Genomic DNA, 17,417 nt, shown 5'->3' with positions numbered 1-17,417 from the left:
TGTAATATGTATTGCCAGTGAAGGTTGCTTTCTATTCTCATACACTAGCACAATACTGCTTCTTAGCACAATGCTGCAAGGGAATGGTGACTTTTTAAAAAGCTGCTTTCACTAAACTGTTTTTGTTCTGAGTACTGAAATATACATTTTCTGCTAAAATTGCTTCTACTCATAGTAAATTCCCCAGGGCCATTATCCCTTTAAGACAAAATCATTCAATCACAGAAAGACTTGCCATACAATTATTATTCCTTCAGAGACAAAGCTACTAAATCCACTGCAAAATTGGTTCTAGGAACACACAACTAAGCTTACTTGGGGCTCACTTTCCTCCTGGATTTATGGGAACCTAACTACAACAGGACTCTACTGTCTATAGCAACTAAGGAAAATACAGCCACTGAATCACAGCTAGTAAAATATTGTGCTGCAAGCTATATTAACAGGGCTAAAAATAGTTTGCTGAGATTGGAATGTTAATGATCCCTTTACATCAAGACTTCACAAAAGCGTCTGGGCCACATTGCATTCACATACAACAGTTGTTGGTAACCATACACAGAGAGGCAAGTGATTCTCATCAGTAACCAGTTGGCTGTCTCCTCCCACATACTCTCTTTACAGATAACCAAGCAAAATTCCGCAAGAAACACTTACACAGGGGCTAAAGATGCTCTTAACATTGTTGATGCCTGGAGAAAAGGAAAAGGAAACACAATAGATTAATCCAATTTTTACACAGGCAGTGCTTATTAATTGGATCCACAGTGTTCTGTCATCGGGGGTGGGAGGTTTGGAGTCTACCACCATGGTGTATTTAAACATAACTAAAGCTGGAGGTAAGCAACTGCTTTTACTTCAATGGGAGTTGGATCAGATGCTAGCTCCCAAGAAAAAGGCCTTTGATTATGCTCAGGATTGATGCTTTTTGCAGACATACTCCAAAAATCACCTGATGAAGATCCAAGCATTTAAAAAACAAAACAAAAAGTGACACCAGGGAGCAGGAAGAAACAGGCTTACAGCCAGTGAACTTCGTAAACAGTGAGGACTGGTATTTCGTAAGAATCAGCTGGGGTCAGAGAGCCCCTGAAGGAGATGAAGGGTCATTTGGAAGGTCTTCATTGACTCCAATACTTTAAAAATACCCTTTACGGTTAAAGGGCCTTTTTTCTATGTATAGTTTCCAATTCAGATACAAAATAACAAACAGGAATTGTATCTAGGGACTCTGTCCTATGCTTTGTGTTGCACAAAACAGAGGAAGGCATAGTCCCTGCTTCAAGCAATGTACACAAACATGATTGTCAGCAGAGCACCCCACATCAGCAAAGCTTGTTTCTGGTCCTGCCTCAACTTAATTCATTTTAAATCTAGTTGTCAGCCCCTTTTCAGTGATCAGAGATGAGCACCCATCAGAAGACTGACTGGTTAATCTCAGCATTGTATGTATAATATTTATCTATTTTAATAAATGGTCTTTGCTAAAGATGACTGTGGGTGGGCTTGGGAAGAAATAGTTCTGGCATAAGAGGGTTCCTTGGTATGTATTCCACTGATGTCACCCGTGTGCAATATTCACAGAATATTCAGTGTCTTCCTTTTGTGATGATTACTCAAGCTCACTTTCTAAAAATCTCTCATTACCAATTATGCTTTTAAAATTGGTCTTCTTTTATAACCCAGCTCTTTCAAGAGAGTCCATATAATCAATGTCTATTGTCTGATTTAAAACTGAGAAGTTTAGAAGACGAAAGGCAGGAATCACCGCAGAGAATATTGAATGACTCCATCTCACGTACCACTGAACACTTAGGTTTCACAATGGTCAGAGGTATCCCTTACTAATACGAGGAATATTTCTCTCACAAATGGAATGAGCTTATGGTTGCACTAACAGTCATTTTATGTTATGTTTACATCAGTGAACACTGTACACAAGAGCCAGTTAATGGTTCTTAGGCCTTAAAATTAACCTGTCTTGACAGCAGAGCTCCCATGTTGCAGGAATTACTTTTCACAGTGGAAAAGTCTTTCAAATATTTCATATTATATATAAACATTCAATTTACCTTTCAGTTATTTGTTTTCATTTTCCTTGATGCTTTTGTAAATATTAAAGGTAAGTTTTGTTTAAACAAAGCTTTCCCCTGAGCCAAAACCATTGTCTCCTACCTGAGCTGGCAATGAAATCACATATCATTTCTTGCACCTTAGGGCTTGTTCACACTTAAAGTGCTACAGCTGCACTGCTGTGGTACTTCAGTGAAGACGCTACCTACGCTGATGGCAGGAATTTTCCTGTTGCTATATGTAATCCGCTTCCCCAAGAGGCAGTAGAGAATTAGCCCGTCGACCTAGTGCTGTCTACACTGGGGGTTAGGTTGGTCTGGATTTTTCACACCCCGAGCAACATAGTTATACCAATCTAATTTCCTAGCGTAGACCAGGCCTTAGTCAGCTCCGTGACAATAAATGAGCACAACAGTGACTGCATTGCATGTTCCAGCAAAAGGAAAAGTAACAAGAGTAGGCTAGAAGGGGGAGTGGGATGGACAAATGACACCATTGGCAAAGGAAATATCTCAGACCACTAGCAGGGTATGTGATAGTCTGTACCCTTATGTTCATCCTTTTTACAAGACTAGGATAAATTTTATACAAAGTACGCCTTGTGAGGTGGTATTTGAAAACTCAAAATCTGCTGAACATTATTGTTCTGCTAAAATGTGTGTGACAACTTTGTATGTAAAGTTATAAAATTCTACTATATAAAACATGTTCCAAGTCTAGGGAAACAGCTTCAAATCAGTTCCTCAGAGACAAAAGTGTAGCCAACACCGCAGACAGGTGTCAACATAATTAGATGGATTATCGCCTGGTTAAGTAGCCATTTTTTGGCAGGAAAAAGAGTGAGAATCAGAAATTTACATGTTGGCAAAGAAGCAGCTAGAAGTTCCTGTCTCCCCAGACTTCCTGTCTCCTGAACCCCACCAGGAGACGATTCTCAAAGAAGTGAAAAGGATAAAAATGAGGAACAGAGGCCTCAAATCACTTCTCTCCTCCCTCTGCCCATGATATCCACACCTGAAGGCCACGGAAAGGAACAATGGACTGGGGGAGGAGTCCTGGCTGAAAGGCATCCAGCGAGTAAGATTGCAAAAGAACATGCGGTGAGAGATTCTTTTGCTTTATGTTCACGTAGCTTGTTAAGTTACGTATTAATTGGCATTTTACCTTTTATTTCTTTGTAACTAATTCTGACCTTTATGCCTCATTATTTGTAATTATTTAAACTCTTTCCTTCTGTAATTAATAAACTTGCTTTATTGTTTTATCTAAACTAGTGCATGTTAAAATTGAAGTGTTTGGGAAACTTCATTTGAGATAACAGGATTTATGCATATCATTTTCTATTAATAAAATGATGGACTTTCTCAAGGTTGGCGCTTCAGGAAAGACCTCCTTTCCAGCATTTCTGTGATGTGCTGTGAACACACAAACTTGCCTTACCATGTGTCCCCTGTAACCAAAACAGAGGATATGCACTAAAGGAAGTTATAAATAGTGTGGATGAAAATGTGTAACGGGACACAGAACCGAGCCTCTTTTGGAGTTTTTGGAAGAGTTTTGTTTTTTTAATTTTGAGCTATAGAAACTATGAGTTGGGAAAATTCTTACATGGTGGGTATTCTTAAGGTCAGTCTTATAAAGTGGGACAACTAATGAGGAAAGTTCATCAAAAGACCTAACAACTTGGGTTTTTTCCTGAGGCAGTTTGATGGGACCTGGCAAAATGCTTGCTCTGGACTGGCTCCTGGCCAGCCTAGAGACTCTTCCTCACTCCCAAAGTCCTGCCACGACAGTTGAGGATACTCCCTATCTATATTGGAATGCTGAGGGCAGGACGCTCTTGGTGGACGGCTCTAGACTCTAGCATTCACTTCTCTGACAATGCCTGGCTTTGTTGACCTCTAGGGCCTACCATGTAAGGCCAATTTCTTTTTCTTAGGTGCTTGCCTGTGGTATGATTGTAGACAAAGTATACAGTCTATTAAGGGGCAAATTCTGCCATCCTTAACCACATTGACTATAACCTCACTCCAGGAATAGTTCCTTGAAATCAATGGAACTACTCATGGAAGAAGCTATTGTTCAGTGTAAGCAGAATCTGCTCTTTAGGGACAGGAGTTGGTTTACAATACTAGTTAAAGTACTGGGGCTCCTTTTTTTCCCCCGGTATCTGCTCTAGGGGTCAAGTGTGATGGGCTCATTTTATTCATGCAAAAATAAATGCCTACTTCTACATAATTGCTCTGGGGTTAATGTTATACATTCACTTTTACCACATTCATGGTAGTGAGGTCAGAACATGTAGGGATAAAGTGAGAAAGGCTAAAAGCCATGTAGAGTTGCACCTTGCAAAGGGAATTAAAACCAATAGTAAAAGGTTCTATAGCCATATAAATAAGAAGAAAACAAAGAAAGAAGAAGTGGGACCGCTAAACACTGAGGATGGAGTGGAGGTTAAGGATAACCTAGGCATGGCCCAATATCTAAATACATACTTTTGCCTCAGTCTTATAAGGCTAATGAGGAGCTTAGGATAATCGGAGGAACAAATGGGAATGAGGATATCGGGAGGTAGATATCCACATTGAGGTAGAAGCCACAACTTTCGAACAGCTTAATGGGACAACATTGGAGGGCCCAGATATCTTCATCCAAGATCGTTAAAGGAACTGGCACATGAAATTGCAAGCCCATTAGCCAAGAATTTTTTATGAATCGGTAAACTCAGGGTTGTACTGTAGACTGGAGAATTGCTAACATAGTTCCTATCTTTAAAGAAAGGGAAAAGAAAGGGAATAAGATCCAAGTAACTACAGCTGCTAGTTTGACATCTGTAGTATGTAAAAGTCTTGGAAAAATTTTGAAGGAGAAAGTATTAAGGACACCAACGCAGTAAATCCATGCCACCACTTGAATCTCCTTCTTTGAGAAGGTGACAGATTATTTAGACAAGGAAATGCAGTAGATTTAATTTCCATCGATTTCAGTAAGCCGCCATTTGACCACGGTTCCCATCGGGAATATTATTAACAGTTGGAAACAGATGGGGAATAATATGAAAATTAAAGGTGGATAAGGAACTGTTAAGGAGAAGCTCCAACGGGTCATACTGAAGGGGAACTGTCCAGGCTGGCAGGAGGTTCACTGTCGGTGTTCCTCAAGAATCAGGTTTTGGGACAATCTTATTACCCTTTTTATGACTGACCTTGGCCAAAAAGCGGAACCGTGCTAAATAAAGTTGGCGATGACACAAAGCTGGGAGGTATGCTAACAGCGCAGAGAAGGAACTGGTATCAGACAGGAAGATCTGGATGCCCTTGGTACAACTGGAGTATAGTAATAGGATGAAATTTAATCACGTGAAAAGTGCAAGGTCATGCCTTTAGGATTAATAATAGATTTCAGTTATAAATTTGGGGGCACACATCAGTTGGAACAACAGAGGAAGGAAAGGACCTTTGGAGTATTGGTTGCATGCACAGGAGGACTATGAGCTGCATTGTGATATGGCCGTTAAAAAAGCTAATAGCAAGTTTAGGATGATCGCGAGGTATTTCCAGCCAAAGATAAGGAGGTGTTAGTACCATTATACTAGGCACTGTAGACTCATCTGAATAACTGTGTGCAGGTTCTGGTCTCCACATGTTTCAAGAAAGCGATGATTCATAACTTGGAAGCAGGTTCAGAAACGGGCTACTAGGATGAATCTGAGGAATGGGAAACCTGTCTTATGAAGGAGACTTCAAAGAGCTGGCTTGTTTAGGCCTAAACCCCATCCGACCAACAAGTATCCGGCTGGGGGGATATGATTGTCTTTATAGCAATATCAGAAGGCATTCTATTAGGGAGGCGAGAGGAATTCTATTAAGCTTAGTACCAATGTAGACACAAAGACAAATTGGGTATAAACTGGAACTAGGAGTTGACTTGAAATTAGATTGAAGGTTTCCTACAGCATTAGAGGAGTGAAGTTCTGGAACACCTTCCCAGGGGAGCGAGTGGGACAAAGACATAATCTGGCTTTCAGGACTACAGCTGATAAGTTTATGGAGGGATGGATGATAGGAGTAGCTTAATTTGGCAACTGATTTTTGATTATGCAGCAGGTAAGGTATGTCCCATGGCGTCTGTGGATGGGATGTTAGATGGGACGGGATCTGAGTTACTGCAGAGAATTCTTTCCTGAGTGCTGGCTGGTGAGTCTTGCCCACATGCTCAGGATTTAGCTGATCGCCATATTTGGAGTCGGTAAGGAATTTTCGTCCGGGGCAGATTGGCAGAGGCTCCAGAGGTTTTTCGCCTTCCTCTGCAGCATGGGGCATGGGTCTCTTGCAGGTGGATTCTCTGCAGCTTGAGGTCTTCAAACCACAATTTGAGGACTTCAGTAACTCAGACATAGGTTAGGGGTTTGTTAGAGAAGTGGATGGGTAGGATTCTGTGGCCTGCTTTGTGCAGGAGGTCAGACTAGATGATCATATTGGTCTCTTCTGACCCTAAAGTCTATGAGTCTATGGTGATTTTTGCTTTTGAATCTGGCTGCACATAGTTTAGAAGCATCAATGGCAAATAATAGAATCATTCAAGATGCCATGAAGAATTAATCTTGTCACAGATGGTGGATTCCTTGTGCCCAGATATGTGATTACTTTGACAAAAGCCAATTTGCAACATTTCAGTGTTGCCTAGTGAAAAGAGCACTAGGAACTCAGGAGACCTGGGTGCTAATCCTGGCTCTGCCACTGGCCTGCTGGGTGATCCTGGGCAAGTCACTTCACCTCTCTGGGCCTCTGCTTCCCCATCTGTAAAATGGAGATAATGATACTGGACTTTCTTTGTAAATTGCTTTGAGATCTACTGATGAAAAGTGCTAGGTAACGGATGAGTACTGCAATAAAATTAAATGAATGCCCTTGGCTGTTAAATAATGCATAAGCAGGAAACAGACCATGTTTGACTCTGCCAGGGAACAACACTGATACAGAAATTAGGTTAACATGAGTTAAAATAAATAATAATTATAATTCTTTAACAATGTGTTTTATTTTTGGAACTTGTTTGGTTCTAAATTTTTAAATAACTTTATGAGAACAAGAATAGCAATAAAACATTGCTAGAAAGTTATCTGATTTCTACAGAAAGCCATTTGAAAGCTGTTACTAGAACACTCATGGTTTATACAGCTACACATTCAGTTTCCATGATGCTTTCGGTTGGCCTTGGACAAGCATCTGAATCATACTATATGCCTGTCCATACTGTATGCTGAGGGATAGCTGAACACCACTGTGTTCTCAGGCCACAGCTGATCAGGTCTGAAGAAATCTTAACTGAAATCTTAATACTGTTCTATGCCTTACATTAAATTTTGGAACAACATATTCTGGAATAAGGTCACCACAGTTCGTTTTTTTTAAAGTTGTGGCCATCTCTATGAATAAAGGCAGACTTGAGAACTCTACAGCCTTCTTCAATAGGGCTTTATAACCAAAGAAAGAACTACAGAGCAATCAATCCTTTTAGTTATAATATTCCAATTTTAACTCCTATTTTATTACTCAGTACTCCATAAAAGTGCTGTTCCCTTAGCTACAAGGTGCTTTGTCCCACAGTAAGCTGGGAGTGGCATGTACACACACACACACCTTACAGTGTTCCTATAACTAAGCCTGCCAAAACAAACATACTGCAAGCCCCATGTCACTCATCACGTCCTGCATATTTCACAGTGTGTTTGTTTGTTTGTTTACTTACTTCAGTTCATTCTGGCCTGGTCTACACTATGCGTTTAAACCGAATTTAGCAGTGTTAAACCGATTTAACCCTGCACTCGTCCGCGCAACGAAGCCCTTTATATCAATATAAAGGGCTCTTTAAACCGATTTCTGTACTCCTCCCCAACGAGGGGAGTAGCGCTGAAATCGGAATTGCCATGTCAGATTAGGGTTAGTGTGGCCGCAAATCGATGGTATTGGCCTCCGGGACAGAATCCCACAGTGCACCAATTGTACCGCTCTGGAAAGCAATCTGAACTACAGTGCACTGGCCAGTAGGACAAGGAGAAAGGCCCGCGACCTTTGATTCAATTACGCGTTGGCAGCTTGGTTGTCTGATCAGCTACGGTGGACCATGCGTCCTAGAATCAATAAGAAGCTCTAGCATGAACAGATAAACGGAGAGTACTGGAGTCTGAATCCAAATTGTAATTGGGAAAGACAAAATCATGTGGTCTCTGCGAGAGCGTCCATTATTGAGAAGACGAAATGCGCAACAGAGCAGGTTGAAGAAATGGCTCCGCAGCGCTATCCGTATACCTAGTTCCACTTTCGAGCACCGGTGCCCCTGCCGTACCACGCCTGTAAACGGAAAGCCCCAGTTAAGAATTTCATATTATGCCTCATTTGGAGGAGGGACGTCCCTCCGCTGGAAGATTGGTTATCTGTATTGACTCCAGCCTTATCCCCCCGTCTCCCACAGGTCTCGTATAAACATTTTGCATCTGTGTGCTAAGCTCCCAAGGCCTGAAGGGTGGCGAAAGACAGTGTTTTTCGGTGGGGGGGTGCTTTTACAGGAATATATGTCGTCAATAGTGTGACACCTTGCGCCCCGCCGAGGAAAGAGGGAAAAAGACGTTCTACCTTCCTTTTTCAACGTGTCACCTTTGTGTCGGAGTACAGCATGCTGGCTGCAGATGGGGTGCTTGCAGCGTGACACTAGCATTCCCTTCCGGCAGACGGTTACAATATGGACTGCGGTAGTATATCGTCATCATCAGGCGCGGTGAGTGCCGATCACGTGCTGGCACTCTGGTGAAGGACGGCCAGTGTGGGCGCCTGGGTAAAATGGGATCATGATCTCCTGTCATTCCTGGCAGAGTGGTTACAACCACGGCTTGTTACCTGTAACCTTCATGTTCATAGGAAGCTGGGGGGGCTGGAGCGTCTATTCAGCCCCCCCCACTTGTCATGCTGCTTAAAGAGGGAAAGATTCCCTGTCCTACTGCCTCGTTATCTTCCATTAGCAGCGGGAGGCTGCGTCTCCTCTCCCCCCGCACCCTTTTAATGTCCGCCATGGCACTATCATGGCGTGGAGAGGCTCCTCCCCCGTCATTTTATACTCACTAAAGAGTCGAGTGTTCTTATCTGCTGCATTTCTTTATTACTTCATCACACAAATGAGGCCACACTGCCATGTAGACCCGAGTAGGGTGGGTGAAGGAAGGGAAGCAACAGTGGGTGTTTGCAGGGGCAGGGCCACGCCTAGATGGGGCATGGGCAGGGCTGCATGATTGCTGTGGGATCTCTGGAGGGCTTTGACACAGAGCAGCTGTTGCTCTCGTGTTCTCTAGACACTTGTCCCCTATTCTAGGCAGACTGACTCTATTTTTAAACAAAAATTAAAAAGGAATGACCGGGGTCATTCCCACTTTTGTCCGATGCGCCCCGGCGCCAACCTCCAGTGAGGTCAGCCAAGAGCACCCGATGACATCAGACGGTACAAAACGACTGATAACCGTTCAATTCATGCCCATTTACAATGGCAGAAGGTGCAATGAGTATGGTAACAGTCTCTACCTGCAACAGCAATGAATGCTGCTGTTGTGTAGCACTTGCAGGTACTGCATCTGTCAGCAGCATCCAGTACACATTATGTGACAGTGGACAAAAGGCAAACAGGCTGTCGATGGTTGCGGCATGCTATGCAATCTGCCAGGGAATCCAGAGAAAAAGGTGCGCAAAATTGATTTCTGCCATTGCTTTCACGGAGGAAGGATTGAGTCAGATGAACATTTACAGAATGCACCCTGCCGGCGTTTTGGCGGAGGTGGGATCTCAATCGTAGAATTCCAGATGGGGGCGGGGGTTAGACGACTGCGGAGAATATTGTGTGTTTAGTCTATCTGGTGGCTCGCCCTCCACCACAGCTGCAACGCTCTGGAAATCAACGCTAGCCTCAGTACATGAACACACACCGCCGAATTAATGTGCTTAGTGTGGCCGCATACACTCGACTTTATACAATCTGTTTTACAAAATCAGTTTATGTAAAACCAGAATAATCCCGTAGTGTAGACATACCCTCTGTTTGGTATTGATCTGAGAGGTTCCAGTCTCAGAACATGTTCCTAGTTAAAATACCTTTACACAAACTATAACAACTGGTTTTAGCTCTCTCCCTTTGACATCAAAACATCAAATGGTCCTGAGCTCTTGTGGGTCTATCTAATTCAGGCATTCGCATATTCATGATTAAGTTATGTACTTTTAATATGCTCTGGACAGTGGCACAATCCCATTTCCTCCACTGTCATACCTGGATATAGCAGCTCTGAAAGCAGTACATCTGGGAGAGAGCAGCAACATTAGGCACACTGATTGACTGACACAATGAAGCTGATTTTTAAGGTTGCATTTTCAGGAGGAATGTCACAGAACAAGGGCTTAAAGATCATGAGGCATGGTAGCAATTTCTGTGGGTAAATCTGACCACTGAGACACCTCTCACCCCAACCCATCGCGATCCATAATAAACCCCTTATGGTTCATGAGCAGCACATTATACATACAATAGCATAGCACAACATCCACTACCACAGGAAGCAAAAAAGAAGAGATCTGAAAGAAACTAGCCCCATTAAAAATTTAGTAACAAATAAAATACTCACTGTAATCAAGGTTTCCACAAAGCACTTTAAATATGAACTTTCACACTGGGAAAGCATTTAACGTTCAATGCTCCTTTCCTAATACGTATAAAGTGACATGAGAATTTACCTGGAAAAGGTAACTGGATCTACTTACAGTATGTATGGATCCCAGTGTGGACTGCTTTGCATAATGCACTCAATGGGACTATGAGGGTACTGAAGTCAATTGGCACTAAGATTTTAAACCCTCACAGTCTGTTGAATCCTCTTTCTTGATTCTTATACTGAAGTCATACTACTGAATTATTAACATCATAGTTATTTCTATGGCAACAGAGCAAACTCTGACGTCATAAGCATAGGGATTTTGAACATATCATGGGTCTAGCAGAAGGGGAAACTGGATTCTGGAGGAGAACTGGATTTATTTGAAAGCAGATATCAGGAATAATTGTAGGAGAAACAGCAAAAACATCAGGCCAAGTATTCTATAAATACGCTGCCCTTCCATTCAAGGATCTCAGAGTATCTTACAATAAACTAAGCCTCATAAAATCCCAGTGATGCTGGTAAGTAAATCCCCACTTTGCAGCTAGGAACACTGAGGTGCAGAGAGGTGAAAACAAAGACCCCCCTAACTCACAGTCCCTATAACTTAAATTCTAGACCACTGGTTTTCAACCTTTTTTCCTTTGCGAACCCTTAAACAATTTCAAATGGAGATACAGACTCCTTTGCAAATCTTGGACACAGTCTGCGGGACTTCTAGGATTCACAGATCATAGGCTGAAAACCACTGTTCTAGACAATGCTTCCCCTCAGGTTTTCAAGTTTACCCAGTGCAGTGTTGCTCTTTAGCTACAATTAGCTAACATTAAAAGGACTCACCAGGCCATTTTAACAGCCATCTACTCACCCTGACACCATGCACTTGATCTTTCTTTCCATGGGATAGGCGCTGATATTTTTTAACCTTTTGAATAATAGTATTTTGCAGGTTGCCAGCTGAATGATTAAGAGGAACATACAGTATATAAATGTATCTGTGACATCGTAAGGGTTCACTCTGTACAAAATCCCACACAAAATATGCCTTGCGGCCAGCCAATTTTTCAAACCTACACAGTGAATGCAGAAACTAGGCATCTTTAAATCAGGAAATAAAAAACCAATAGCCCAAGCACAGCTCAATCTGGCAGGGTCACAGGCCTATGACTAATGTAGCTGTGTTAGGTCTTGCCAAAGCCGACCCAGTTGCCCCATATTAATTTAAGTAATTCTGTCATAATGAAAAGTAGCTACAGATGGCACCCCTTCATTACAGAAAGAAGCAAAGCATGAAGGTGACCAGGGTTGAATAGAAAAAAAGTTCAAAGGTAAATCAATGTTTATAAAAGAAAACAGACACATGCCATCTGAGAGCCAAAAACCAAAGATGATTTAGAAAATACTGTAGCTCTGCATCCATCCAACTAGCTCGTCTACATTATTTTATGTGGTACAGCATACAGCTGAAAAGCCAGTGTAAAACTTGCAGGTTCTCTGAATTTACAGAGGTGTAACTGAGGTCAGAATTAAAAACGTAGGTGCCTGGTGAAGATGTAAATGACAAGATCAAAGTTCAGCTTACTAGCACCCTGAAATATAAACAATATGCCTACAGTTTGGATGTTGAACTTGTTCATTATTCATAATATGCTGGTGCCAACCAAAAAATCAGATGCAATCTGTAAAGGACCAGATTCTGAGCCTGTGTAAATCACATAGCTCCACTGTAGTAACTGGAACTAGGCCAATTTATACGATCTCAGGATCAGGCCCATGGTCAGTTCCTATAATATTGCAGGTATGTTCATGTATTTGGTCTTATGCAAATTTCTCTTTTCTCAAAAAAGATCCTCTAAAATAGATCGGTTATAAATGAATCGAAGTACAGTGCAAGATTATCATGGTGCATTAGTGTGATCCCACTAAAAGGCTGCCTCAGGTACCAGCATATTAGAATGCATACAACATATGAGTAAAGAATTGAAACACTGTGTGGAAAAAAAGAACCATCCCTATGAGCTTAACAAATGCCATCTAGCTGGAGACCAATGATGCTTTGTGGATAGCTTTGAAAATAAGTGGATTCTTTTTTAATTTGCATATTTCTATCTATCTTAAACTAAGATCATCAGCATAAAAAGCAATGTGTTTCTCCAAGGGTTCTTTCACTCCTGCTAATTCCCCACCTGAAATCAATCCTTCTTGTTAAAACCTCACAACTGGCTGCTGCAGAAGTGAGTGGAATGTCAAACACCAAATGAAGATCATGATAAATGATGACTCAAAGGATCAACAGAAATGTACTGCTTAACGGAGATAATCTTTTAGTACAGGTGGGCCTGGCTTGCATTCAATGGGTGAAGATCAGTGGAGGTACACTAAGGTTACATTTGGCCCCGTGCATTCAGGGATACTTTGCGGCAGTTTCCTAAAACAAGAGGTTATCCACTAAGGGTGAGCTCTACAGGTTTCACTGCAATTTCAGAGGAGGAATAAGTAAAAGCAGCAAATAGAGGAGAAAAAAAATCATGTTTTATGCAAACATCCTTACTAAAGACAGGAGTAGTGCAGGGGGAAAATACACACACACACACGATTTGGTAAACCAAACATTGCTTGACATTTTTAAAGGAGGTGTCAGTAGCTCTTTTTGGTTTGATTTCGTACTAGATTGTTTAGCAAACCAATATCCTTTCTCTACAAAGAATGCACTGTCTGTGGGCAACATCAGATGCTTGTGATGCAGTCAGAATACAAATGTCCATCTGGGGTGCAGAAGGCACAATCAGCACTCTCTGAATTATTTTGTTTTTGGTTTTTTAAAAGAAAATGATGTGGTATTTGATCATGTTTAGAGTACCTGATCTCAATTTGTGATAAAAAAAAAAATACAAGTAGCTCTTCTGGGAAAAGAATGTGAATCTCTGCCATGTTATCTTAAGTAGTTTATCGACTTACTTAACAGGGTGTTGTGGGGGGTAGCTAATGTTTGCACTGAACTTTGAAGATGCAATGTGTTATTCAAGTGCTAAGTATTAAGGCTCACAGCTCAAACAAGCATCTCCTACACTTTATAAAGAAGCTATGTTCGGGTATGTTGCAGCTCTTGAGTTGAGATGCTCTGTGTCAAATACATTACACAGAATGAGTTCCACTGGAATTTATATCTTGCTCTCCATGCAAGGGTTCCCCAAACTCTTATATAGGTTTAAAAAATATAACTAGTGTCCATAACAGGTCAATGACTCAGTATGAATGAAAATAGAGCAAGTGAAAGTATCATACACAGAGCAAGAAGAGAAATACAGAATATGACAGGCTGCAGCAGGCAATGTGAAAGATATAAAGAAGATATAGAAACTTACATATCCGTCATCACAAGGGCTGAGAGAGTAATATCCCTTTATGGACAAACAGGCACACAATAAAATAAAAAAGATTAAAAAAAAAGTTAACAGAAATAACTCACAGAGAAAACAGTTAAAACCCTCAAAACAAATAAAATTAGTTGAAGAGTAACAGACTGAGTTTGAAGAGCATAGTGCAAACTCCTCCTCCTCCTCTAAATCTGCAATAAAGCTATTAGTACCTATGGCTGTGGGACTGAGGATAGGATAGGCCTCTAGTTGCCATTTGCATTGTTAGGCCCGCTACAGACATGCCTGGTCTACACACACTTTTTGTATAGGTATAATTATTTTGGTTCTGGATATGACTTTTTTAACCAATATATTTTTATACCAGTACAACCCCTAATGTGGATGCAGTCATACTGGTATAAAGGTGCCTTCTACCAATATTCTTCCTGTACAGGAATAGCTATATAGGTATTAAACACCTTCATACTGGTATAACTGCCTTCATACTAGGGGGACTGTACCGCTATATAGTTAGAGCAATAGATACCAGAGAGCCCAATCTTGACTGGATGACACCAACTAATGAGAATGTAATTGTCAGTGCATTCACTTGCACTGCTTGGGACTTCTCACAAGTGCAGCGTGACAACTGTGAGAAATAATACAGGGGGTGGCAGGGGCAGGATTAGTCTATAAGCAATTTCCTACCGAAGGCAGCTTCAGAGCTGAACTGAGGTGAGATCCCAGAGGTCAAAGTCAGGGTGTAGCTACACACAAACTGGAATCAAACTAACTAAAGATATGTCTACACTTGCAGAGTTTTTGCGCTGTAAGTTTCACCAGTGATAGGGAACCAGTGAAAGAAAAGTGCTGGTTTGTGTATTCACTTAAGTCAGAGTGTTTACCCTAGCAGCACTTCCATTGCGGGTGAGAGTAGCGCTCTAGGGCACCTATCCCACAGTGCAGCTCTCTCAATAGGGCTTGTGGGAAGAGGGGGGTGAGCGGAAGGCATTCTGGGTCCCTGCTCAGTGCCCCATGATGCACTGCTTCATGTCCCAGCAGCCCCATTACTTCCTTGTTTCTTTCGTTGCATTTTTTTAAAAAAACCCTGCTATCTGGCTGCTTTCCCCACCACATCTACAAGCAAAGGGAAAGAGAGTTTCAAATTTCCCAGGGCTTGCAGGGGAAGGGGCAGACATCCATTTCCCTGGTGTCACAGCAGCGGAGATGCTGGCCAAAGTGGTCACTTTTGGTACTGTGGGATATCCTCCAGAGGACATAAGCTGTTCACACAGGTAGAACGTGTCTTCACTTTCACAGCTGCACAAAAAGAACAGCGGAAAGAACTGTATGCCTCTCATGAAGGTGGTTTTCTTTTTGCAGTGAAACTCAAGCCATTAAAAAATGTAGACGTTTCCACGGTTTTAACACAAAAAAGGGACATATTGCACTTTATATAGCTAGTGTAGACATAGCCTAAATCAGATGCAATTCCCACCTTCAGGGCATGTCTACACTTACTGGTAGATTGGCACTGCTGCAATTCATGCAGCGAGTGTCGATTTAGCGGGTCTGGTGAAGACACACTAAATCGATGAGAGAACACTCTCTCATCCATTTGTGTACTCCACCTCCCTAAGAAGCGTAAGGGAAATCGACAGGAGACGCGCTCCCATCGACACAGCATAGTGTAGCCTCCACGGTAAGTGGATCCAACTACGTCGACTTCAGTCACCTTATTCACGTAACTAAAATTGCATAAATTAGATTGATTTACCGCGGTAGTGTAGACCAGCCCAAGTTATTTCAGTACAAATCTGCTTGTGCTCATTTCAAATTAAGAGTGTCCTTCTCCGATTTAACTTAAGTTGTTTTTAAATCTAAATAGGACATTCTGAATCCAAAATAAGAGTGTTCACACACAGACTGGCACCAATATAACTAATGATACAAAATGCACCCACTTGGTTTATTTTGGTTTTAGTTTGTGTGTAGAGGATTCCTCAGTATTTAGTTACTCCTGCCTTAGGCTGACCAGATGTCCCAATTTTATAGGGACAGTCTAGATATTTAGGACTTTGTCTTATATAGGTGCCTATTATCCCTCAGCCCTTGTCCTCATTTTTCATGCTTGCTACCTGGTCACCCTAACCTTCCTGTTTAGTCAAATAAGTACATAGGAAAATGCTACAATCTGCAAGTCCCTCATTTAAGTAGCATTCATACTGTGCCATTCCTTCAATTTAAGTAAGGATACAGGAATTTTCTAATCTCCATCATGATTTGGATTCGGAAATAGCATTTGTTGTGTTTGCGTGTGAAACCAATACCTAGACCATTTGAGGGAGGAGAGAGGGGAATAAGATATAGGAGTCCAAGTTTCCCCTTCCCTCCAGAATTAAGACATTTTATTCAAACATGAAACATCTCCCCTACCCTCAGCGCAGACAGCAGTTACACATGAAATGCACACCATACTCTGCATCAGCTGGAAAGCATAACCTGTCTTTGTCTAGAATATAGAGCAGTTTTGTTTCTGCATTATCCAAGATCACATATGAGCATTTTTTTCTACACAGGAGTGGGGAAGACAGGAAAAGGTCTGTTTTGTCCTGGGATGAGTCTACTTAAGGCAATTAGCTGACATAATAATAGGTGGGTTGTTTTTTTTTAAATGACAGAAATACACCCACAGAAAATTTAATGAGTACATTCTGGAAAGCTAAAAACAAGAATTCTACTATTGTGCCGCCTGGCTTTGCTCCGGTAACCTGCTATAGACAGCATTTTACAAACCAAAAAAGAACACTTGTGACAAAGTAGCTACTATTTAACGGCACATTTACATTAGCAAGGAAGATGTGCTTATTAAGGAAAGAAAGCAGTGGTTACAAAGTAAAGAAAACAAACAAAACCCAAAGTCCCAGAGGCTTAAGACAATAAATGACTTATATGCAGTCATTAAATAAATAAGCACCTTAAGCAAAAGCTGACGTCTGAGAAGAGTGTCAACATAAAAAAAATAAGGGTTTCTCCTCACAGACCCTTATGAGCTATGCCAAAAGAAATCTACCATTTGCCAAATGGACAAGTACAACATAAGTAGAATAATGGTTTAGTCCCCAAAAGGTAAACAGAACGCAAGGGAACAGCTAACAGCCAATGGCAGAGAAAGAATGTAATATGCTTTTTAAATTAAAGGTCAAGGACTTTACAATTTAATATAGGTTCAATATGTACTGTCAACTATTTGGATTCTTAGTCATAATACAATCCCATTAAAAGGGCATTGA

At 41.4% G+C, this 17,417-nt stretch overlaps 1 protein-coding gene across 3 annotated transcripts in view; it reads right to left on the bottom strand.

Annotated features, from left to right (window-relative positions):
• The window catches only part of ARMC9 (armadillo repeat containing 9), a 134,315-nt gene that overhangs the window by 65,212 nt on the left and 51,686 nt on the right, over positions 1-17,417 (bottom strand). For 2 of the 3 annotated variants that reach the window (XM_032777252.2, XM_075068342.1), the window contains exons 10-11: positions 14,131-14,166; positions 658-692 (exon numbers count right to left, since the gene is read on the bottom strand). In XM_032777252.2, the coding sequence (XP_032633143.1) occupies positions 658-692; positions 14,131-14,166 (71 nt within the window). The remainder of the gene's footprint in view (positions 1-657; positions 693-14,130; positions 14,167-17,417) is intronic. The other variant, XM_075068343.1, reaches the window with a different exon arrangement.

Source organism: Chelonoidis abingdonii, chromosome 8 (genome assembly GCF_003597395.2).
Source record: "Chelonoidis abingdonii isolate Lonesome George chromosome 8, CheloAbing_2.0, whole genome shotgun sequence".
NCBI lineage: Eukaryota > Metazoa > Chordata > Testudines > Testudinidae > Chelonoidis > Chelonoidis abingdonii.
This window is presented reverse-complemented; position numbering and strand designations above follow the sequence as displayed.